Source organism: Dreissena polymorpha, chromosome 6 (genome assembly GCF_020536995.1).
Source record: "Dreissena polymorpha isolate Duluth1 chromosome 6, UMN_Dpol_1.0, whole genome shotgun sequence".
Classification (NCBI taxonomy): Eukaryota; Metazoa; Mollusca; class Bivalvia; order Myida; family Dreissenidae; genus Dreissena; species Dreissena polymorpha.
In genome coordinates, this window is record NC_068360.1 from 95678464 (window position 1) to 95705584 (window position 27121).

Here is a 27121-nt window from a genome sequence, read left to right on the forward strand (position 1 = left end):
ACGACAAGTATACAATTTTCCATTCATGAAAAAAATTAATAAGTGCGGTGTCCATTAGTTCGAAAACATTTAATCAAAGTGACTTAAATATATGTATGATTTTATGCTTACGGATTCAAGCATTATCAGCCGTCGAAACAACATATTTGCTTTTAAATTGAGTAAACGAATGCAATATTCATTTTATGCCTATCAACAAACATGGATTTATTTTGGATGGGTCTGAATGAGTACGGGCCCTAAACAAAGACGAATCGCTCTTTAACCCCTTCGATCCTAAAACGAATTAAGACATAGAACATTTTTCTGCGATCTGCAATTCATCGACCACTACCCTACCATTATTCTTCTTCGCATCTGACACACAAACTACACTTGCATCAATTTTGGGTCTGCCCTGTATAAGGGGTTAATGGGGTGCAATACGCAAACACTAGACTCATAGCTTCGTGGGTTGCATAGAGCAAATATCGTCACGTAATCATAACGATGTGTGAGCTCAAGGCTCGCGAAATCTTGCCCACAATTCCGCAAAGATTTGACTCTCCAGTAAGGATCGTAGATCTATTCATAAGCTGATTTCATAACTAAACTACCAAAGAGAACCGCTGTTTATGCACCGCATGGTGAATGAAGTCACGACCAACACATGCAAAACATCAGCATTTATTCTGTTTGCAGCAACGCCTTTACTTTTCATTACATATGTTATCCGAAAATAAATACTTGCATATTTTAATGCAGCAATATAAAAATAATCGGATTAAGAAAGTAGATCTAACCATAATCTTGAAATTAAGCTGATTTCTTACCAGCTTTGTTTTTTTACATATTTTTGCTGCATTTGTGGTAACAATTTCGATCATAGGCCACACTATTTGTCACAATGGTTGCCTAAAATTTTTTAATATATATGCGAATACGAAATCGAGCTTCGGTAAGTCGCGCAATGGGTTATTCTGTTAGATTGTGTTCATGTTCATATCACCTGAGCATGAAGTGCTAATCGGGAGTTTTTGTGATTATCCTTAGCCCTGCGTCCGTCGTCGTCTGCCTTTCGTCGTGCATCGTAATCTTTATTTTAGTTCCTTTTAACTCTAGAAGCAACAGTTTTGATCCAATCTTGATGAAAATTTGTAGGAATATTAATCTTCACAATATCTGGGTAGAATTTTTACATAGGTTACGTGCGTTAAAAAAAGTTGGCATTGTTAACAATCGATATATTATTAGGCCACTGTTTGTACTTAGGAAATTCAGTTAAGGTTTGCAACAACTCTTACATGTTGATGTTGACACGGTTTCTTTTTGGGTCGGTTTGGTAAAGGTCAATGTCACTGTTTTTAAAAACGGAAAAAAATGTGCACTTAATGGTTTGAGCTTAATAACTTGAGATTGGGGGGGGGGTATCGTGCAATAAGATTGTGCATATGTAGCTTATATGCAAATGTTGATTTTCTTTCCAACTCCATTAAATTCAACTGAAATAATATGTAAATAGTTGAAAATCTTCTTTATTGACATCGACGCATATTCTTTTGTTATAGATAAGCGTCAACGAAGGTTTACATATACCTTCTTTTAATGTTGAAGACAACATTATTTTACGGTATTTCATTATTTCCATGAAAAATAAATAAAAATAGGTATACCTCTGATACCACATGTCTGCACACGTGTAGTTAAGATGATAAAGATAATATAACGTGCATCCACTTCTCATAACATTTCAAATGAAAATCAATACCAAATTCATGCGGAGTACAAAAAACAAGATCAGAAGCCACATTTTGTGCACAAACATTACAAAATCTGATAAAGGCAGTTCGTTTTGTTGGGGTCTTTGGGTCAAGAACTGATTTCCCGTCTGCAAACCCTTGCACATCCACGTGGCCAAACGTTTAGACTTAACATGGGACTCGAAACAGATAATGTGCTATTTCTTCCTTAAATCAGTCTAAAGAGGGATTTAGTCTGCAACAAACAAACATTGCCCGAAATTTGAGACAACTTCTTGTCAACTTTGTTTATCTTCTGTCGGACATAAGATGTTAATTTTAGACTCAATCTATATATTTATTTGTATTGTTTACAATTCTTTCTGTAAATTTAGTAGTAACCCCTGTTTTAATCTCATTTATGTTGGGTGTGGAACGGAATTAATAATATAAATATAAAGGCAGCATTTTTCAACGTTTCTTGTAAAAATAAAGTCATCAAATGTGTTATTATAATCCTTGTTCAATCGCAATCCATTAAAAGAAAAGCAATATTTCGGCAGCAGACAAATCAAAGGAGCCGACTTTATACCTTAAGCTAAAAACGAACAAAGGTGTCTTTTCGTTATACCAGGGCATTCCGTAATACTTATGCATGTTCGGTTTTATAGAATTGTAATAATTTCCAATGGTAAAATCAAATGTCCGCATAAAACTACTAAAAAATAGGATTATGCAATGTTACGATCCTCAATAATCTGTCAGTGAATCTTATATATAAGCATAGCAATGTCGTTTTTCCTCACCTAAGGAAACACGTGTTTAGGATAGGCTTTTGGGATTGCCTTTTGTTCTTCGTGCATCATGCTTAAACTCTTCATTCAAACGACATCTGGCATGATTTTAAATAAACTGCACAGGAATGATCCTTTTGTGACATTATTTTGAAACTGTTCACACCGTTTTCGTTCCGTTAATTACATATTTCATCAGAGCTAAAAAAGATTTAGAAAATTAACACTTGGAGTGGAGTATCCCATAGTACTCCTGATTGTTAAAATCATGCCCCTGAGGTCACAAACAACGTTGCATACAAAACATTGCCCGAACGTTTCATCAAACGTTGCAGTTTGGTTGCCACAATGGTGTATATGAAAGTTTTCCCGACGTTTTTTCCAACGTTGCAGCAACGTTGTATTTAGGTTGCATTCAAACGTTGCAGTTTGGTTGTCACACTGGTGTATATGAAAGTTTTCCCGACGTTTTGTTCCAACGTTGCTGCAACGTTATATTTAGGTTGCATTCAAACGTTGCAGTTTGGTTGTCACAATGGTGTATATGAAAGTTTTTCCGACGTTTTTTTCCAACGTTGCTGCAACGTTGTATTTAGGTTGCATTCAAACGTTGCAGTTTGGTTGTCACAATGGTGTATATGAAAGTTTTCCCGACGTTTTTTTCCTACGTTGCAGGATTGAAAATAGTTATTTCTATTCCTCATTAATATATAATATGTCTAGAAACCAATGTTGATACAAAAATGATTTGTACACGCTATAAATTTAGGTCACCACATTGGGGCAGTAAATGCAATTCATGTTAAATGCCTTGATGTATGCCAATGCATGTCGAAAGTTGTTACCTTAAAGAGGTATCCACATGTTTTCATTGAACAACTATATTCACAAATAAAAATGAAATAATTTATTGGGTAGGTGGTTTCCCGAAAATCTACCGCTAAAGTTCTGCTAGATTTCAGAGTTATTCTGCTATTTGGCTTTATAAATTAAAATTTTATGTGCTGTCAAAACCAACCAGTCAAAATAAATATAGAATTATACATTACCTTAATCAGGGTAATTTAAGGTAGTATAAGCTTATTTTAACTCTGATTCAGAAGCGAGACAAAATATGTTTAAACATTTTCTCATTCTCTGCTATTTTACTTATGACTGCATTATAAACGACGAACACATAAAGTTAACTATATTTCATAATTTAAATAAGATACATATATAAAGGTCCGCTCTTATTATTCGTGTGCTGCCCCATTTAATGACTTTAAAAAGGCTATTCCAGTTTTGAAACGCGTCATTGTTTCTTATTTAAATAATGTTTTATATTATTTTTCTTTTTTGTTTTTGTTTCGAATAACTGCAACGTTAATTGATGAAGATTTCCAAAAATATATTTACACAACGATTACAAAAGGAGATATTAAATCTTGACATATCATATATACTTATAATTTAATATCAAGGAAAGTAAACACACTTTATTGATTCTGGTGTAAATATTAGTAAGAATATATAAATTGAACGTATATTTCAGATGCAAGCTCATGAAACATATCATTGACATCGGAGTCCAGCCTTGTCAATTTAGGAACTAACGTTACCATTCGTTGTCATGTTTGCAACATACCAGACATGCAAATAATTGTTTTCCACAAAAATGGAGTACGTTTAGCTGAATATGTGCTTGGATTGCCTTCAATAACAAACACAGCATTGTACAACCTTAAAATAACTGTAATTGGTACAATGATATCGGATCAATATTTGACAATCATTAACTTTTCAAATGAATCTATCGGTACATATACATGTTTTATCGCCTCCAACTCAACCAATAAAGTATCAACGAACGTAACTTCCAAAGGTGAGCACATTTGAATGATTTACGCTTTATGACGTTTTTGTGCATAAAGTAACACAGATCAATATAGAAGAGAAGTTATAGAAGTTGTTTAACGGAGAAGCATTTAAATATATTTAAACTGGCCATTATGTTCTCAATTTCTAACAAATCCAAAGTTTTGGTGTACGCCCCTTTAACGTGGCATATATACATGCGGGTTATGCGCAAATTTATGTTATGCTTCACTGGCAGGTTCTTTTTATGCATGTGAAATATTACTCAGGTTGTACACATGTTATTTAGATCAAATACGCGGAGCCATCAGAATTGTTGTTAAAAACGAAATTGAATTAATGGAGAGTATTGATTTGTGCTTGAGAATGCTTGATTATTTATAACAAACAACTACCAACACACAGATTTATAGGTTTCATTTAAATACCATCTAGCAAAATCGATGTAAAAGGTTTTTACTTAAAACCCATGGGAATGCAATAACGTGGTGAGTTTTTATCTATAAATTGTGTACGGGCATGTGTACTGGATACATTGTTTGCCTTTTTTATTGAATGATCACCTAGATATACATTTTTCCTGTTTTATAGCAATACGATTATACTTATAATACAGGTTCCCCAATGGCCATTATGGCGCGTTGCTGACGAAATCACTTCTTAATCAATGTTCGTTTAGCGACATTGCATAAATCTTGCGATAAACATTTTCTTGCCACAACATGAGTCATGCAAGGTGAACACAGTTAAGATAGACCCTGAGCTCAACAGAAGGTGTTCGCTTGTTTACAAAGCCCGGGAACTGATACGCGAGAATCACTTGCTTGTCAGAGCTAGATTATAATTTATATTTCGAAATTCCTGTTTGTGTTTTAATTAGTACAAACATTATGAACTTCAAATCTTATTTAGAGCTGTCTATTGATTGGATGTTAATATAATGTGTTCAAGTAAAGATACTAAGATTACGTTACCATGATGCATTCATATTTACGTTTGTACTAAATATGTATTTTTTAGTTAAGCTGATGTATGCATCCATTCAACCGCCAGTGTCAAAACTTTCCATCTTGAATGATTAGCATCAGCTACATCCTCTGTGTATCATCAGTAGGACGTCCAGCACCCAGCATCACGTGGTACCTTGATAACAAAACGCCTTCTGACTACAGTGATGATGTGGACCTTACAATAAATTGCAGCAGTTCAACAGTGACTGATGTAACGACAAGTGTCCTTACTATTACACCTAGCAACACATATCACGGAGCGCATATCTTCTGCTACGAATCAAACGGATACGGAAACATACTATCCGATAGATTATCGGAATTCGATGTTTTAAGTATGCTTTAATGATTTACTGCAACATATACTCACTACGATCTTTTAAAATGATATTTTTTTATTTAAAAAAAAACCTGTACGATTTGAATACATGAATATTCAATATGGTTCAGTATGTATATCCCTTTAAATTAGTAAATCTTCAGACTGTGTATAAATGTCAGAGCAATAAAAAGTGTTTTTGTAAATGTCATTAAGAGAAACATGACAAAGCAAGTATTGTATTTAATATGTATTGGTAATATGCACTAAGTTTTATCATACTTCATGACGCTAAATTCTAAAATCTTTTTCTATTAAAAAGGAATGTAGTTGATACTTGTTCGTAGTTTCATTTCATCGTGCTTCAAAAAGTTGTAACTCTATTTCTCTGGTATCTCTCCTACTTTTGAGTAATAAAATGGTAATTAAATTGAATGCGTTTTAATTCCCTTTTATTATTGTTTAATTTGAGTTACAATACTATGAGGTTGAATTTATTTACACGTAAATGTATCATGAATATTGCTGGGCCAAGTGTGAGGTTGAGCGCTCTATAACCGGTTTAAACCCCCAATGCTTTGCATTGACCGTTCCAAGGCGGCGATCCCAGCTTTATTCATTTATTTGTTTTGTATGTTGTTTTGTATTGTGCTGTTTTGTGCTGTTTTATACTGTTTTGGCAATTGCATGGTCACTTGCTTTAAATTAAGGACAAACTAATTGTGTATAATGAGAATTCAATACTGCTCCAGCAGCTGGAGTTTCACTTCTTTATATATTTATCATTCGTTTGAAACATATAAATATCAAACTGTTTGCCATACAAAGAACAAGACATTCAAAACAAGCATCAATACATCTATGCACATGACAATTTGCGATTCTAGGTTCTCCTACGAAGCCGGACATACAAGACTGTAATTGTTAACACAATAACTGTAATAGAAAACCACACTGTTTCTCTAGAATGTAATTCTACTGAGAATCTAACTCCAAGCATTTCATGGATTTTATCGAATGGTTCCGTGATTAACAGCAAAACAATTGAACTGAAATGGTAACAACGCGAAATGTGATCAACGATCATCTGCAATGCCACAAGTTTTATGCAGCCAACATATCAATCCAAGATAACAGAATATAAGTCAACTGGCACAGTGGTCAACATTTTACGTAAGTTTTATGCGTTATGACCATGTATCATAGATTTCTAACAGCACATAAATTAAAGCTTAGTCGTAAATACCTTTATCGGAAAGTTTATGTTAGTATTGAATAGGCATCCGTGTGTGTTTAAAAATAATACTCAGTTTACCTCAAGTCAATGTGGAAGATCTAATATAAATATCATATAATTACCATAAAATTCTGTTTGAGAATTATGAGTTATTTATTTTGATAAGATAATACATTATGTTGCGTTGGTATTTTATCTCAGTTTTATAAAAGGTTTATACCAAAGAAATAGGAAAACTTAAATCAAAATAAGTCACTTGTATCGACATGAGTGTTTGTGTGCTTACATGTATATCAAACTTGTGTTTTAGCATGTTTACATTCTACTATGCTTATTATGTTACGAAATGGTATTCCATTGCATTCCATCGTATCGTTGTGAATTAAAGCGAGTGATATTTAGTAGGCACTAACGGCTAAGCTTTCCGTGTCGAGCCAAATATATTACAAAATAATAACTTAATAACTTGTGTTTATTATTATAATAATACAACGCTCCCTTGTTAGGGAATTTTTACAATATTATCGCTTTTCCCGTGAATCAAAATATGAATGAATATGTTGTAATACGTTTTATGCAACATCAAAAGCAATTACAGATAATTCTCAATATTTGTTAAAACCGGTTTGCTGTTTGTTCTTTTTTGTATCTTATATGTAATACATACTGGAAGTTAATTGTATTGTATCGTACTTGTTTATACCGAAAATGGTGACACTAGTTAATTCCGAGAAGTAATACGTAAAACCAACTATGGGCTGATATAAACGCCTTCTGTCCAAAAATAACAAATTATATCACGCAACTTTGTATCAGACAGATATAAACGTGGTTTTATTATAAAAACTAAAATAGTTCGATGCCGGCCGGTAATGTCGCGCATGTCAATAAGCTCATAAAAGTAAGGTCGAAATCACAAAGGAATTAAATGTTTAAGTTGGCACAAATTAGGTTGTTTTTAACATTGAAAACAAAGAAATATGCTAATTATGTTATAAGGATCTATCAAAACCGACATTAAAACGAACACTACCTGCGTCTAATTTAACAAGTAATAGGTCCATTAATCTTGCGCGCTATTCATAATAATTTCGTCAGTTTCAAAATGTAAATGTCAATGCAGACTTATTTCATCAATAGGTACCTATAATTCAGATTGTGTACAGTGTCGATTAAGATTTCATTGTATTTTGGCAATTTACAAAGCCTGTAAAAAGTTGTTTTATGAGCGAAACATAATCAAGAAAATACTGTTTTCAAATGACCACGAATTTTCTCTCAATGTGATTTTTGTATGTACAAAATATGCGACCTTTGCACATGCCAGTCGTTTTTAATCGACTGCGGTAGTCGAAGAATCGGTTCAAATTCGTCGGTAAATGGTCTCTTTTATTGGCGGTCAAAATAAAATGAATAACTAACTTTAATCAAATTATACTATACTTGTTATAAAGTGCATATTATTGCGTAATTAATATTAATACAAGTAACACGACGTCCATGAAGCATTTTATAATACAATCGGTAAATAAAAAGATCAACAAGTTTATTTTCAATGGTAAATTGTTTCGGTAAATCTCAAATTCAAAACGTCTGTTTATGTTAAATGACAGGATTCGTCGTTCTCAGAATTTATAAAATTGTGAACTGCAAAAGATTACCGGACGCGCAAGAATACCGGAAACGATTGCATTCTTATTTAAAATTGTATAAAAGCGGTATTTTAAATATGGCGATAGACAATTTCGTTTGTTAAAAACAGAACTTAAATTTACTTATAATATCGGAAGTGTTTCAACAATGTTTGACAGTAATGCACTCAAAACCTCTATAAATGAAATAAAGTGCATAACTGGCATAGTTCGCTTTATAAGTGCAAGTGTAATGTTTAATATTCAAATCCAGTGTCACAGCAGTATGTACACATTTCAAGTTTTAAATATTCACCAGACGCTTGACATCTGCTAAAATTAAAAGTTACTTATACACCTCAAATTGCTCTGTTTGTGTACGACGTTGATTATTATTCGCAAGATCTAGACAAACATACTTTTGAAATGTTAGCATGCTTTTATAGTCCTTTTCAGGACGGATCATCGAAGAATGGAAGAACACACACCTTATTAACTCATTGTTAACTCTGTTTCTGATACGAACATGTCCACACGAAAATACATGTGTAAAGAGAAACGAATTATGTTTTATTTTACTGAAAATATAAATATGAGGGGACTTTTTATGAACATCGATTTTAGAATTTGAAGGACTTTGCTTTATCACAATCTAATATAAGCTGGTAACCATTAGATAGTCTAGTAAATATGGTATTTACTTACAGATCCGCCGTCAATTCCTAAGTGTGCAATCGGAAATAACTCAATCGCGTTTAGTACTATACGGGCAGTTAGAAATGAGCCATTAACAATTAATTGCACCAGCCAGAGCAACCCTCCTCCCATGAGCTAAACATGGACACTGCCTGTGGGTATGAAACAGTATGGACAACAACTCACCATACCACAAGTAGTGTCAAGCGGTTATTACACACTGGATGTCAACAATGCCATGAACGCAACTTTCGAACCGAATATGATTGTTGGAAATGCCAATATAATCTTAACACTTGACGTATTATGTAAGTTTAAACATGTTTGTATTAGCATTTGAATAGAAATTATTTACAATTTGTCAACATTGTTATTGTTCTTAATACTTTAAACATTTTAAAGGCAGACGAATGTACATGAATCCGTCAGGTCTTTAGATAAATCAAGGTCTTAGACAGAGTTATTTCATTCTAAAATAGAGCCGTAAAATAGTATAACGGTGTCGAAATACGTTAAATTTGCTGTGTAATCAATCATTTCAGATCCAGTGACTATACGGACTATTGCGAATACAACCGTTTTGTTGACCCAGGCTTGTCAGTCATGAGCCCGTACACACCTGGAAATCCACCTGATACCAGTTTCACGTGGATACACGTTACTACAGCACGCGAGGTTTGGCGAGGGCAAACACTTGTCTTGCCAAACATGCAGATATCAGACGAGGGCTTCTATAAGTGCAGAGTAAACAACACAATGATACCTTATTTAAAATGACGCTGTGCACAGCCGGCTCACGATGAAACAATGTTTTATGTTGATGTACAATGTAAGTAAATAGTTAATACGTGTATAATTGTACTCCTTTTCAAGACATTTAGCATTTAGCATTATTAACATTTTTTTTGTTAAAACTTTATATCCTTATACGTATTGCCACATAATTTGTGGATAATTTGCATGATCAAATTACTTTATAGATGCCACAAATATTAGAAGCTTTTATGCCACCGGATTTGAGAATGTGCCAAATATTACGGTAAACTAAAGTCAAACTATGGATTTAGACTGTGATTCTGAAGGTGACCCTTCGCCTCCTATGTTACTTATAAATAATACAAGCGGTGAAAAAGATTTACTAAGTGCAAAATATTCTAACACAATATCCGTATCGATTCCTCGTGCACTATGTGAATATGTGGGAGCCTACCAATGCAGAGCGAACAACACGCACAATAGAGTTCAGCAGGTGCGAGAGCTTGAGGTTAAAATCAGAATTAAGTCAACATGATATAACATGTATATTGGTTTAATGTTTAAAGTAACGGTTTATTGTTAAACATTTTTAATCAACTTTATAATTACTAATTTAAAATTTCTGTGTTTGAAGGTTCACCGAGACCTTCGCCATTTATGCCTCCTGTACCAATGGTATGGACGAAATCAAACAGTAGTGTAATTCTCATTTACACTATTGTGGCGTATCCTCCTCCAAGGGCTTCATCGGCATTTGTTTGGCGGAAACAAGTAAACGATACATGGTTAATCATTAATGATACCAGCAGATTTCATATTCATATTTCTGACAATAGACTGCAGACAAACCTTTCAATTTTAACGTTCAGGAAGATGATTTTGCAACCTATATGATCAAAGTAAACAACGGGACATGCATTTGTTATTCAAGCGAAAGGTAAACCATGATGTCAGTATTTCGGTATCATGTAATTATGAACATAATTTACTAGTTTGTAGTTGCTTAATGCTAAGATAACATTAACACATCATTACCATCTATATTTGATAGGTATTTTATATCTATACAGAACAGCCAGCAATGCCAAAACAATTACGTGTAGTTGAAGCGTTGGTAACAGACAGGTCTGTAACCGTTGAATGGATACCAGGATTCAATGGAGGCGAATATCAATGGGTCGTTATAGGATATAAACAGGAAAGGATCGAGTATTGGATTTACAAAAATGTATCTGAACTAATCAATCGAATATCTATTGACGGATTCATTTCTGGGACCTCTTATCAATTAAAATGTATGCAGAAAATTCGATATGAACATCAGGAGAAACCGATGTGATAACATTCGTAACTCGAGCTAAATCTTGTATGTATACTTTAATGTGTATTATTATAAGATGAAGTGCATATCATGAGTGTAGACCATAGTGTGAAACATATTTATGAAAATAAAAGATTTTGTGTGCAGTATTGTCAAATATGATGCTTCTAAGAATTAACTATTAATTAAATGTAGTTTATCCTATTTTTACAATATCGAGGCCATTAAACACTTTATATCTGACAGATTATATAGAGGATATTTGTTGGATACGGTGGAATATCGATTTTATTTCACGAGTGATCATATAAAATAATATGCGCCACGAGTGAAAATATGTTGTTTTTTTTCATGATCACGAGTGAATTAAAATCGATATTGCATCGAATCCAACACATTTTCTATTTATTTTATGCTTTTTCACCGTTTATTAACATTGTAAAAGAGTTTAAATGTATAATTTCGCTGGTTTTATGACGTCATTTCGTTGAAAAAACGACGTCATTTCACAATAAAACAGTGAAAAATATCGATATTTTTCACTGTTATTTTTCACTGTTTAAAACAGTGAAATACCAGTTTTACTTCACTGATATTTCTCTATAAACCACCGGAAAGCATAAAATAAAAATTATGAATCACGACTTTTAACATTTAATTGTTATCTCCATTAAATATTTTTACAGATGTTTCGATGTGCTTAATTGCCACAAACAATATGAATAAATTATATAATATGTTTAATGATGAATAACATTATTAACTGAATTAAGTGATTTGACAGTGTCAAAATAATTGCACTCAATATGTTTGTTTAGTCTCTTTGTGTTCCACTTTGAATGTATAAGCTACCGATATTAAAATACCGACACTTTTTTTAATATACTGGTTATCAAAACAGAAAACCTTACAAGTGATTTGATTTATCACGAGGCTACAACACAAAAACACAGAATATAAGTACCAACTTATAATATGTGTGTATTTAATTACGAAGCCAATCCATCTGCCGGGGCTGCAGTGGGAGGTGGTGTAGGAGGAACTCTTGTGATAGTCATCTTAGTGGTTCTTTGTAAATATAGGAACAAGTTTAAACGTATGTATATTCTGGATAAAACATTTGCGTTATTGTGTAGAAACATTTCATTTTAACAATTAATTCGAATATATCAAGTAAATAGTAAACAATTTGCTTTAATAAAATATTACATACCCAGTTGGTTTACACTGTATTTATTCTCTCAACCTTATGTACCATCCTATTGAGCACTGGTTCAATGCTGTGATCAAAGTGTGGATCAATCAAATGCTGAAATTGGAATATTTTACTCATCAATCGTCTACATACGTGTTTCAGATAATACTTATATACTTTTTCATAGACCACGTTTTGGAGCGTCGAATCATCCTTTAATTAAACATTTTCAGTAGTGATTGGACTAAATTATTTAATAAAGTATAAATAATACATGCGCTAACGTTTCTTGAATATGGTCCCAGCCCTGTGTGTCCGTCGAATTAAGTGTACGCTTTCATTCGCTTTCAGGAAATTCTGACGCTGGTGCTCATTACGATGATTTATTCAAAGAACAGTATGCAGTCTTTTTTTATTTTGCTCTAGCATTGAATTCATACTACGCTTGCTGTCAATTATTTTCCAGAATGGTAAAATTGGTTTTAAAAAATAATAAGAATCATGCTACTGTTTGCTACAGGACACACGTCTCTGCTGTCAATACCAGTTCCGAATATAAAGAGTGCAGAGTCGGTATGTTTGTAAGTTTGTGAATAAGTTTATAGATGTCATTAATTTTTGTTTGTATGTATGCTGTTATTAAAGGGATCTTTTCACGCTTTGGTAAATTGACAAAATTGAAAAAAGTTGTTTCAGACTCGCAAATTTTCGTTTTAGTTATGATATTTGTGAGGAAACAGTAATACTGAACATTTACCATGGTCTTATATAGCCATTATATGCATCTTTTGACGATTTAAAAACCTAAAAATTATAAAGCGTTGCAACGCGAAACGATTGAATAATTTGGAGAGTTCTGTTTTTGTCGTTAAATTTTGTGAAACTACAAAGATTGCTTATATAAGGTATAAAATACTTCATGTAATTGTACTCGGCGGAATAGCTCAGTAGGCTAAAGCGTTTTTACTTCAGGACTCTGGCAGGACTTCAGGGGTCACTGGTTCGAAACCTGGTCCGGGCAATATTCTTTTCCTTTTTTTAATTTTATTCTTGATTTTTTACTTGAGCTTTTACGATCCAATGTTTACATTTATCGATATAAAGCATTTAATGAATAAGTTAAAAAATGCCAAAATCTGTGAAAAGGCCCCTTTAAACCGTATGTTTAATGTTTATGCAAATTCAATCATGAATGAAATTCTTGATATATCTTATTAAGTGAAAAGTTAATCAATAAGAATTACACTTATATATATATATATTCCTTTGAGATAAATCATTCTGGTCATACTAAACAAAGCTTAATCGATTTGACATACAGAGCATCAATTAACATCCTACGCCACATAACATATAACGACCAATGAAATGGAGTTAGCGCCTTGAACAATTAACGCAAAGCGAGTTTTTTTTAAACCGCTCTAGGACTATCGGATCTGTATGCGATAAACTTAAGAAATATGTTATTTCAGGCTCTCATAACATAAACCAGTACGAGACACTGGCTGAAACTTCGTTTCATCAGTATTCGGTCATATCAAGCGGCGGCACAGAGGGGAATAGTGTTCCTAACCGTGAATCTGAAGCGTCAGATAATGATTGCGCAGTGGGGAGAGAAGACAAATTCTACGTTAATTTAGTATTGTCGAAAAATGAAAACTAAACAAAGTTATTTATTTTCGTGCAATGGTAAACTTATCAAATTGAAAACTTGCAGGTATGCTATGAAGGGCTAGTTGCATACGCGACCATGGAAAATGCGTATTGGCATGGTTGCAGATTGTTGGTATTTAAATATTGTTAAAGTGTACTATTACATAAAAAACATACACATATTGGTCAGATGCCAACTGTTATATTATAATTGAAAAATTTGACTTCAGTCTTTTCATACCAATACACTTCGTTTGCCATTTTTTCTGAAAAAAATATATGTGTACAAAATTGCATTTGCTTTCATATAGTGTGTCTGGTCATTCATGAAATCAAATTTATATTAAACTTGATATTCAAATAATATATTCACACGTGTGTTTTTGTAGTGCAATAAAGTGTATTTGTGTTACATAAATTGAATACAATTATAATATACTATTAAAAAAGCTTCTGTTGTATTGGGCATCTATTTAGCTTGTTCGGTGTAGATCTTGGAATGTTACCACACATTATTATCAAAAGGTTTAGCTTTATCTAAACAATTAATCCACCATGTCATAATTTATTTTAAGCAAAATGCCCATGCGGTTTCGAACACTAAACGGGTAAATGACATTTTATAAGGATCAGTATCATGACTTTGAAAAAATTTACTTCAATGCTTGTAAACATGGATGATGAAAGGCAAATTATAACAACGCTCTTTTGGCTATTTGGAGTGCTTTACAAAGAGATTTTATATATGCATTGTAATAAAGCATGGGGTATTGTAGTTCTTCTAATGCATACTAAGATGTTAAGATACAATTGTATAAATTCCTAAGATAATAACAGGAATAAATCTACCGACTGTGAAGCAAATAATACCACTATGCACATATCTTCGAACTCTGCAGATCCATTAACGTCTGCAGTTTTGTTTTATCTACGTAGAGATGTTCTCAATTGAAACAAGACAATAAGTCAGAGGACGACAAATATATATTCTGCTTTGTTAATATAGATATAAGAACTATAACTAACAGTGTGTATTTTTAACATCGACTGAGCCACACATCACGACTGTAAATTAATACAGACATTCGGTCACTTTCTTTAATTATTAAATTTTAAGTTTTAAAAGCATGTGTTTCTTCTACAAAAACGTAAGTATTCAATAAACTATGTAGCTGATAAGAAGCCAATTTAGCGGTTATTTAGTAGTTATACACATGAGCTTTATTGATAGACATGAACTTGCACTTTTGGTGCATGCTACCGCCAATACCTTCATTTGTTAATAAGAAAAAGATAAACAATATAAGGTCAATACATTTCACCGAGATATATATTTCTGCAATATTCCGATACGGTAAAGAATAGTGTCGTATTTACTATAGCTAGGTCGGAATCCTGCATGTGATTTATATATTTATGCTTATTTATCAGACCAAAGATTTAGCATGCCATTTTTTTTCTGTTTTCATACAAATGCTATGTAGACTGTTTGAAACATATAGTAATTCGGGTCCGTTTTGCTAATTGTTTAGAGAATATTTGTTATTATGCCGTCGCAACATTCGAAAGAAAAAGAAGCGTGATGTGTCGATACATTTTCACGCATGTACCGCCTGTGCCAATTGCACTCGCATTTCACATAGTTTAAATTTCATTTGCACTAAATGTTCTGCCAAAAATATCATTATTTACATTTTTGCTCGCATTAAGTTAAATGTGTTTGCATTTCCTGTCTCCGGCGAGATGCCAGAAAACACAATTTAAAAATAATCTCGCCAGTCGCTGCAGATATTTCATTAGAGACATCTTGGAGCCTATTTAATGATTTGCCAAAATGCTTTTGCGTTCGTTCATTTTTCCATATAAGCATTATGCCTTGACATTCGTAGTGATAGGCATTGTGCACGTTATGATTTATGTTAAGGTATGTGTTCTCTAGTACATTCTTCGCTAGCATAATAATGGGTCAGACGTCACCGTCTTTATTTGTGTTTTTTATGACCATCATTATCTCACCATTCTGGTTTGTCGAGCTGGCGATTTGTATATGAAGCGGACGAACTTTATCAAAGTTTCATGAAGATATCAGCGCTTTGAGACAATGACACGAACTAATAATAACTTACATCGTTTTTAATGAAGCTACCTCAGACATGTGTTGACTACTGTTTGGAAAATGTAAAATAAATTCTCGTTTGGAGATTGTCACCACTTGTAATTGTCAAATTATTTGACGTATTCGTATTGGCTGCTCTTCGTCTACTCTCGCGACAAACCTAAATGTCAGATTGCAAACAATAGGGAAGTGATCTGAGGTAACAAAATGATCGACGTCAAAGTCGGTTCTCGCATGAAACAGACGCATATAATACTAATGCTACTATAAGAGATTCATGATATGTTTCCATTTATATCGCTATATCAATCATGCAAAATGTGGACACTTGTGATGCAATATTTCTCTATTATTAAATGGAGTAATGTCCATCGTCTCTATAGGAATTAGACATACAAAAACGACATTATTCTGAAATCATTGTTGTTATAGTTATATTACAGGTTATCTTCTTCAATAATTTAATCGAAATCACTCGTCCTCAAATGTAGATCACCACTTATTAGAAATAGAACGTCGACTAAATCATTGCTCGACTGTTTCTCTGGTGTATATGGTTTATTTAAAGATGCAGCATACATGTGAACATCCAGTGAATGATCTATCGATACATTGCACAATAGCGTCTTCAAGTTATTACACATGTATATACGGTTTACTGCACAAGCACGAAAGATCTGCATAGTTCGCAAAGCCCAACAACATCAAAGTTTTCGTAACATCTACCTTGTGAACGTTCTAGAGGCCCATTTATTGTCGAATCGTTATGAATTTTGGTCAATATATATGTCACTTTAATGATGATATCTTGGCCAAGTTCAAAACAGGATAAGTGCTGCACGAAAATGCCACAAGGTCACATAAAAAAGCTTCTTAGCACTCGTGAAGTCATATTTATAATCCAATGTTCTTGCACATGTGTCAGAAAAATGATTCTTATGGTATACCAGCTTAGTTTGAAAATGGTTCCGGATTTATAAAAAAAAGACCGCCAGGGGGCTGGGCAGGTTTCTTTAAAAAATTAAAATGTGTGAACTCTCTAGTAGTCACATGTATAGTTTAATCTTCATGATACATGGTCAGAACATTTTTCCTAATCATATATCGGCCGACTCTGAAACTGGGCCATGTGAGGTCAAAGAACTAGGTGACTATGTGAATTAAAAAAAAAATTCATCACTCTAGAAGTCACATTTTTTGGCAGATATGTGTGAAACTGTGTTCTTTTACTCTGATATCGTGATGTTGAAGTTGTTTTTGATGATGATGATGATGATGATGATGATGATGATGATGATGATGATGATGGTGATGGTGATGATGATGATGATGATGATGATGATGGTGATGATGATGATTATGATGATGATGATGATGATGATGATGATGATGATGATGATGATGATGATGATGATGATGATGATGATGATGATGATGATGATGATGATGATGATGATGATGATGATGATGATGATGATGATGATGATGATGATGATGATGATGATGGATATGACGATGATTATGATGAGGAGGAGGAAGTGGAAGAGGAGGAGGACGACGACGACGACAAACATTACATTGTAAGAAAACCATTAAATAATCAATCACTTTTTGATGTGCATCTTATATGACCTTTAATCAAATATACTTGGTATGTCAAGAGCTTTAATGATAATCTATCCATTTGATCTATAAATGACTCAAAGGTTACCTATTGAACTGTGCAAAGTGTAAACAGCCTCTTTTGATTTTGTTACAACCAGCTACTATCTAACTCGGTTGTTCTATTATATTTGTCTCCCATTTTCGGTGTTGGAGATATTTTAAATAATCAAAAGTTTGTTATAACAGAGCTATTAATTATGTTGATGACACACCTGAAAGATCTTTGTTACTCTAAGTTTGTTCGACAGCAAACATCATTGAGTAATATTGCTAATTTAATAGTTTAAATACTAAACTTTTGTTTTTCATATTCAATTTAAGATCAGATTTTTACATTAGCGTTTTCATCGTCTGTCTGTATAGAAGCATTTTATTAAAGTTGTTTAAAAATAGCTTTGGGTTTGTTATTAATTCTTAGGTCAGTGCGAGGTTTGGCTAGCGCTCAACCAGTGGAAAACACCGATGCTTTCTAATGAGTAACATGGTATTTTTGCAGTGCTCTTAATGCAAATTAGGCATAATATTAAAGATACGCATAAATTAAATTTATAAGAAGATTTTCCAATAGTAATGTTATAATGGTGACACTAGTAATATCTTTAATATTGATGCTGTAATATTAGTAGACACTTGCTACTTTAGTTCACGGAATGTATAAAATATGATGTTCCGTCATGAAGTTGTGTTGTGTTTTTAATTCCCTTCATATGCTACATATTTTCATATTTTTTGTTATGTTAATTCCTGACAATTTATTACACATTTACGCAATTGTACAAATATATATTTGCTATAAACGTTTGTTAACGGTAGCTTGTTTAATAAATTTTTACAGAATATACCGGTAATTAGAATACCCGCTTTTTGGTGCAAAAATGGAAAACGCGGTGCATTACGTCTTAAACAGAATAAAAGTTCGTCAGGAGTTGAACCTCTTTTGGAACTTACTTTGTATATTTGTATACTTCAAAGTCACATAAATATGAATAATATGCATTATCTGTTAGGCAGCCTGGTGCTAAAAAATCGTATTGGTTATTCTTAATGACTGTGCTGACGACCGACAATGGACACATATATACTGACATTTTAATAGTTTCATTCATTTGATGATAATTCTAATCTATTAAATTAAATTGTGTCATTCGTATTTTTGATTGTGTATTGGTCAATATCATTCAGAATTCATATATAAGGAATATTCGATTTCATTGCACTTAATATGCACCAAGATCTCTGCAAAAATACCAAACCATGGAAGCTGATTAAGATATGTCAACGAGGATTTGAGATAGGCATCGACAGACAAAAGTGTTGTTTTTAATAAGTAATGCGTACTAAATGTATAGTTATAAAGCGTACTCACAATACTTAAATGGAATAATGATTATTTTTATGTAACTGCCCCAACTGTCATTTGATAAAATAAACACTTTGAAACCCAAAAACAAAACACAATAGTTCATTAGACATTCACATTGTAAAGGCGTACTAACTAATGGAAAGACACAACATACACAGTTTTCCAGAGGAAGCATAATGATCGTGAAACATAACATTGATTAGCAAAAGAGGAATGGTCTTGATTAAAGGCAAATAAGAACGTGTCATAAAAACATAACAAAAGTTGTTTTTTAACCCGATAAAGTGATCCCAAACCTCACACGAAGCCATGAATTAATAATGATATGATGATACAGCTGTGACATGTTTTTTAAATCTTCGTATACTTCATTCTTCTTTAATATGACAGACGCAACATTTATTTATTTATTCTGGTTATACAAAATTACATTTTGAAAACATATAACCATTAACATAACACACTGCAAGTGCTGGAATATAAGAGCCAAACTCGAACACTTACTCGTGTTTAAGTCATATAAGAGCTCAATGTCATCCCCAAAAATACATATTCAGCGTATTTTATATAATAATCGTCCGCAGTTGATGACCTACTAAATGATCGAAATATTGGTCTTGGTGTCTTATAGTATTCAATCAAAGGTTTAAGTGATTGCCCATGAGATTTTCGGTACGACTTAATAGAGTAGCCTAATGATGATGATGTTGACATACTAACATGTTCATAAAGACAAAGAGTTTAAAAGATGATCGAACACTCAGTCGTTAAACCATGTTTCAACAATTACATACAAAAACATGCAAAACAAATATTGAGCATTAAATGAACACAATGACATTTGGACTAATATTATTTTACATGGTTCAAATGTTTTCATCGCAACATTGTCACTGATGCTTAAATAGTTTCCAAACACTAGCTGCGCGTTGAACGTTAAATTTTGTTTTACTTTTTGTATCTGTAGTGAATGGATAGAAACTGGTTATCTCACTAAAGGAATACTCCCTCGTAAAAATATTATATACATGATTTTTGTAACAACGTTTGTATATGCTGAACATGCACATGAGTAAAAACACATTAAATTATCTACACATTACACGTTTAACAAACACATGCATTAATAATGTTCTAAGAACGATCTTATATTTAAGATATGATTCAAATGGTGTTAAATTGATTTAATTAACCATAGATGTAGTAATATCTTTGAAATACTGTAGATCATGAAAGACATATCGTTCGTGTTAATTCTTATAGTTTTATGAAAATAATAGCTTAACTATATCAATAACATTAGTGTATAAATATATATGAGTTGCATCCCTTTAATTGGTAAACGCTCGTATTATTGTAACGGATTTTCGTCATACATATGTTAATTATACGCAATTAAATACTTAATTTTCTTTTACTGTTATATTCACTTGTTTCGTTAAAGATTCTACTTAAAATCGTAAACTTATTTTTTTTTCCATATTTGTAAGAATAAAGTAGTTAATACATCAACGAAAACGTTTGGATAATAACAAGCGTTGATTTGTTGAATGTATATGCTTATGGTCAAGTAAATTGATTTATATATGTTTCAATATTAAGAAACAAATGTTTAACAATATAAATTCAAATATTGACTGTATAAATTCAATGCACATTCTACACAAACTTACAACTATCATTAAACATTCTAATCAAACAACTTTCACTTTGTGAATAGTTTAATTTGCGCTATAAATATTGTTGATGTAATCATTCTAGTTACCAAATGAAACGATATTTATGTTTCTGATTATTACACATTTACATACGCGTTTTGCTGATTCAAACTTGCACAATCATTTTCAGTACCTTGAGTTACACGGTTCGTAACACTATAATCCTGTTTGCCGCCAGGTGATAATACCGAATATTCATGAAACGAAGTTTCCGCGAGTGTCTCGTACTGGTTTGTTTGCTGAGATTCTGAAATAGAACAATTGTTTGAATTCATGTCATATTGTTTCGCTTTCCTTTAAACGTTTAAACCCCAAAATGATTGATATTCAATGTTCCAATTCGCATTGTTTATGTTTGATGTTGTATTGCATGTATTCTCACGAATTTGATGACAATGGACATTGAATTCAATGGACACTAGACTAAAGTAACTTATTTTCATTTTATAATTCATTTGAAATCTAATATTTTTATTAAGCTGACTAAGATCATTTATGATATAGAGTTCTTGCCATATTTTATACAGCGGCAACATTTTCGTAAATAATAAAAAAGATGGTATTCCCCCAGTGAAAATAAACTGACTGCGATTGTTGAGCACAACCAATAACTCTTTTATTTTATTTCTCGATTTAAATTTACACATTGTTATGCCCCCGGTAGGGTGGCATATATCAGCTGAACTGTCCGTCAGTATGTCAGTATGTGTGTATGTCAGTCTGTCCGTCCGTCCGACAAAAAACTTTAACGGTGGCCATAACTTTTGCATTATTGAAGATAGAAATTTCATATTTTGCATGACTGTGTATCTCATGAAGCTGCACATTTTGAGTTGTAGAAGTTCAAGGTCAAGGTCATCTTTCAAGGTCAAGGGTCAACAAAACAAATTCAAAGCGGCGATCTCATGAAGCTGCACATTTGAGTGGTGGAAGTTCAAGGTCAAGGTCATCCTTTAAGTACAAAGGTTAAAAAAATAGCTCAAAGTGGCGCAATAGGGGGCATTGTGTTTCTGATGAACACATCTCTTGTTTAAAATAAAATCGTAAAAGTTTACTAACTAGAATACATGATTGTAAACTTCACTCTTAAACTGTGTTTGCAAAACTTTCCTTTTCTAATGATAACAAAAAGATAATGATGCAAACATTGCAAATACTGAAAATTGATAGTATGAAATATCTAATTCACGTGGCCTTTTTATGAGCGGCATGAATAATAATGTCGATGCTGACAGAGGGGCTTAAGTCTATAATGAAGGTCATTGCACAATGAACGCTAAATTTCCTGTCAAATGTATTTACATGATGTTGTTCGACAATAACACAGTTGAACGTGGTAAATGTGTGCATGCATTATATAAGTGAAACAATAATTATCAATCGAGAACGCATACTAACGATATTCCAATATTTCCGATAAATGATGCCTTCGAAATAAGTTACCTTACTACATAAGCATCTATATTTGACCTGTGATTTCATTGATAAAATTTGGTATAATTGCAAATTTCTTTCAACTTATCCAATATATTATATTTAATTTATAAACTATAATGAGTCATCATTCCGCTAGTCAAACGAAATAAAAGAAAAATTGAACAAATAGTTCGACACTGCATTCATGTTAATTTCTTCCTTTGCATTGAATGATTACACTATGTTACATACAAATAACACGGCATGTATGTAGCATATAGAGCACAATAAGCATTTTTAAGCCTGCTATCTAAATATTATTGCCTGAGGTTTTTTTATATGTCTTGTTACTGTTTCATCGTGCATGTATTATAAATTATAGTTTATATATATTATCATTAGTCATTAAATTTAACAACATTGTGGTATTTTCAATATTTATATAAATACATGCATACAATGATACGCATTTGAATATCCATGATCATACCGACTCGGTAGGCTTCATATTCGGAACTGGTATTGGCAGCAAGGACATCGGCTCTGGAGCAAGAGATGGCATATTTCGTATTTTGGGTATTTTCTGCAGAAAAACTAACAACAAAACAACACAGTAAAATGTTAATGAGGCAAACAAATAAAAATGGTAACATACTGTCTATTGAACAAGTCATCGTACTGGGCACCTTCACCAGGTTTACCTGAAAATGTTCAACGAAATGTATACTAAGTATATTACTCAGATGATGCTTATAAACATTTTAATGCAACTTTGCATTACAATGAATTAATTACAATATTGTATTGAAAATTCAAATCTGTCACATGGATCTGCTAATTGTATGGCTATTGAGGCATTCTCGACTCCAAACTGTGAAAATGACGTTAAAGTCCATGTTTAGGCCAACCTTTTTTATAATCTGTTAAACGAGAACGTTGATTTTAAATTTATGTCAGGGTAAATTTCTACCAATAATATATAAAAGTAATCAACTCATTGTGGTCATACACAATTTGTAAAGACTGCCTTTTTAATTTGTTAACATTATGTAGTTTTCATAGTCAATCATACAAGAAGCTTGTTAAAAAATAATTTACATAAAAAAATGAAAATATTTGAACGTATACATTTTTTTATAAAACAAACTACCTTCAACCCCTTTAATTTACCGTGTTTTTTATTCCGCATTATACTATGCGAAGTCGGCTTTGAAATAATAAATAAAATTCACAATTAATACTTTTATTTGCATTTGCATTTTGTCGAAGTATTGGACTTGGATTCTCGTAAAACAAAGTTAAGATGTTGTCTGAAAGGTTATTAGACGCTGCATGTATTGGTCCAACCTGTTATTATCGAAGCGACGTATGATTGTCTGCCATATTTATCTAAGCAATTGTTCAGTGAAATGTGTCCATTACAGCACGGTATTGATCGCCCCATCAAAGTATGCCAAACACTGTGCCCTCACTGTGATCAATGCATGGTGCCAGTATTTCGAAGTATTGCACCAAAGATTTGGATTTGGGTAAAAAGAAGTATTTAACTATGTATTTAAAGCCTTAATGCAGCAATATACTTACTGTTTAACCGATTTATGCATATATAAACTACACATTGCTAGTAATGTGCATTATATCATAAATGATTATTCAATAAACATGTATACATACGTTTAAACGCGTTCCTATATTTCCACAGCACAACGAAAATGACTACCGCAAGAATTCCGCCTACAGCACCACCTACTGCAGCTCCGACAGATGGAGACGATCCGTTATCTAATCAAAATGAATAAGCAGTGCGAGTTAATATGTACACATTTATCTCTGGCGATTCATTTTTAAATACAATATCTCGTTAAACAAATAATAAAATAGGTTCGCTATAACATTTTTAATTACCTTTAAAGACCTTAATCACGGAATCGAAAATGTCCTTATAACCATTAGCATAGCAAATACGCTTGATATTTTGAATTTAATATAAAGGCTTTACTTTAAAAGTGTTAGAATGTATTTTTATCTTTTGTTTCAATGATCAATTGTCTTAATATTACATACAGTGATGTACTTTATATATTTTAACGAATTGGTAAAACACATGAGCATTTGCTACTTTTTAAGTTAAAATTTTGTTTTCACATCCTCAGGTAAACCTGGTGGTAGTGTCCATTAGGATTTTGTATTCAATGGACAGTATGTCGCAACTTGTATTTATTTAAATAAATATTAGGATGTTCCATTTCTGCTTTCACACAATAGATATGGTAATATGTATGTATGATTTTATTATTCGGCATGATGGAGGCAAAATAAGAATCAATACATTGCTTGCAAAGAGGCGATGTCCCTGCTGCCAAAAAAGTTCCGAATATGAAGCATACAGAGTCGGTATCAAATTTAATATGTTATAGTGGGTACATGTCGATCATATATTTAGCGAAGCAATTTACATATACAATGTAATACCATACCTTTATACACACAAACCACAATCAAATGCAAACCATTAATACACACCTGAAATAACAGACTGTGTTGTCACACTTAATGCAGTGGTTTCATCCGATTTGCCAATTATATTCTCTGCATACATTTTAACTTCATACTTGGTACCCGCAACTAAGTCCCCAATACTCAATTGAGTAACTGTTGAAGAAACGTTTATGTAAGTCCAAAATTCATCTGCTGCCTTTTTGTAACCGATCACGAACCATTGGTCTTCACCCCCATTAAATCCAGGTGTCCATTTAACTGTGACGGAACTTTCAGTCACCATGGCATCGACGACAAGAAGTTGTTGTGGCACAGAGGGCTGCTCTGTTAAATACAACACAGCTGTTCTAGTAATGCTCGATACATCCTTCCTTTGGAATGTTTGCTATTATCATTAAGAGGGATACTAGTAATATAAATAACTATGTGTCTTTACAACTGGTTAGCAAAACAATATTACTGCTTAATAGTCTATTAAATATATCATACTATTAGATTACTGATACATCTTGTGCACCGCGAGGAAAGAGCAAGTGTAAAACGTACCAGTTGCTCGAATGACAAATGTTTGCTCTGTAGATCCAACTTGATTGTTCACACGGACCGAATAGTTTGTAAAATCGTCAATTTGTAGTTGCGATATGGAGAGGTTTGTCTGTAGACTGTCGTTTGATAAACGAATTTGAAACCTGTTGTTATTGAGCAGTGTCACCCATTTACCATCTACCTGCTTACGCCAAACATATGCTGAAGCATCATTTGGGGGAGGATAGGCCACGATAGTGAACGATAATATAGCTGATGAATTTCTTCTTCTATATGCTGTGACAATCGGTGTCGTAAATGGTGAAGGTCTTGGAGAACCTGATTGCATGTAAATAACAAATATGATGCTGCTAATTTATATAATAAATTTAGAGATATTAACGAGAATCGGCTTATAAAAATTTTACTTACATGCTATTTTGATCTCTATTTCTCGAACCTGTTGAACTGCATTATGGATGTTTTTTCCTTTACATTGATAGACTCCCATATCAAATTCACATCGCGCATTCACCACACGAGCGGATATTGTGTTATTGTGCGCTTCCCCCAATAAGCGCTCATCACTTTTTGTAAAATTTACGATTTCGAGTGTTGCTAAAGGGTCGCTGTCAGCTTCACAGAGTAGCGTCACAGTCTGACTTTCGTTGATAGTTACACTAGACGCGAAAACTGACCCGTCGGCAGAAAATCTACGTATCTTAGCAGGATCTAAAATGATAACAAATGTAAAATAAAAAAATATGTGTAATATTGTATTTCGGTCATAATGACATTCGCATCAATCGCATTCTTTTTTTTTTGATTATCTTATGTAGTAAAGTTTTATTTTTTACTTACATTGCACATCCACGAAAAATGTTGTTTCATCGTATCCCTCCTCAGCTGTACATCCCGTAGGATCCATAGTGTTGTTGACTCTGCATTTGTAGTAACCTTCGCCTGTTAGCTGCACATTAGACAAAGACAGGTTTTGATTAGATCCAATTGCTGAGGTATTGGCGTAGAACCACGTGAATCTCGTCTCCGCTGGGTTCCCAGGCGTGTATGGGCAAGTGACTGATAACGTTGTGTTCATTAAAACCGTAAAATTGCCAATGAACAGAGCTTCTGCTGGTGCTGAAAAGCAGGGTCTTGTTTATATCAACTACTGTGTGCAATAAAAAACAGAGCAAACACAACAGAGCATGCTTACAAAAACTTGATTTCTTAAGAAATGCATATCAATACAAAACTTCATTCAAAAGAGAAGGCTACCTAAGACGTCTAGATAAAAACTTGACTGATTTGTTCCGTTGATAATCCCACCAAATGTTGTGTTCATTTCATTATTGGCTACGCACGTGTAATAGCCAATGTGGTATCTACTGACGTTGGTGATTAAGAAGCTATCAACTTCTTTACTATTGATAGGTGTCCAGTAAACTTTGGAACCCGGTTCACTCTTAGAAGTACATCTGCCCGAGGCGAAATGACCTCGGATAACCTTAAGACGATTAGTTTGAGAATACGTTGCACACGTGTGAAACGTTAACTTTGGCGTCTCAGGAGGAACTACAAATACGAGATAGAAGTATTAAAGGGGGCTTTTCACGTTTGTGTAAATTGACA

The 27121-nt window shown here is 33.0% G+C and overlaps 2 protein-coding genes across 5 annotated transcripts in view; both read right to left on the minus strand.

Moving 5' to 3' along the window:
* The window catches only part of LOC127833554 (hemicentin-1-like), a 168466-nt gene that overhangs the window by 13433 nt on the left and 127912 nt on the right, over positions 1-27121 (minus strand). The window lies entirely within an intron of this gene.
* LOC127833557 (protein turtle-like) lies at positions 19726-26623 on the minus strand. 4 transcript variants are annotated; one of them, XM_052358864.1, is made up of 8 exons: positions 26351-26623; positions 25922-26221; positions 25511-25828; positions 24989-25288; positions 24140-24247; positions 23121-23166; positions 22956-23008; positions 19726-21296 (listed from the first exon to the last, which is right to left on the minus strand). In XM_052358864.1, exons 1-8 carry the CDS (start codon positions 26586-26588, stop codon positions 21127-21129), a joined length of 1533 nt encoding a protein of 510 aa, XP_052214824.1. In that variant the 5' UTR covers positions 26589-26623; the 3' UTR covers positions 19726-21126. The 4 variants fall into 4 exon arrangements, with proteins under 4 accessions (XP_052214824.1, XP_052214825.1, XP_052214826.1 ...); XM_052358865.1 differs by having other exon boundaries at positions 22924-23008; XM_052358866.1 differs by lacking the exon at positions 23121-23166.

What these genes read in the sequence shown, in the direction of transcription:
- LOC127833557 (XM_052358864.1), bottom strand. Translation starts at nt 26,588, where the DNA reads ATGAACACAACGTTATCAGTCACTTGCCCATACACGCCTGGGAACCCA. An exon ending in ATTTTTCGTGGATGTGCAAT is followed by an intron (nt 26,222 to 26,350) that starts GTAAGTAAAAAA and finishes TTATCATTTTAG; the next exon opens with ATCCTGCTAAGATACGTAGA. An exon ending in ATATGAAGCCTACCGAGTCG is followed by an intron (nt 21,297 to 22,955) that starts GTATGATCATGG and finishes GTTCTATTTCAG; the next exon opens with AATCTCAGCAAACAAACCAG.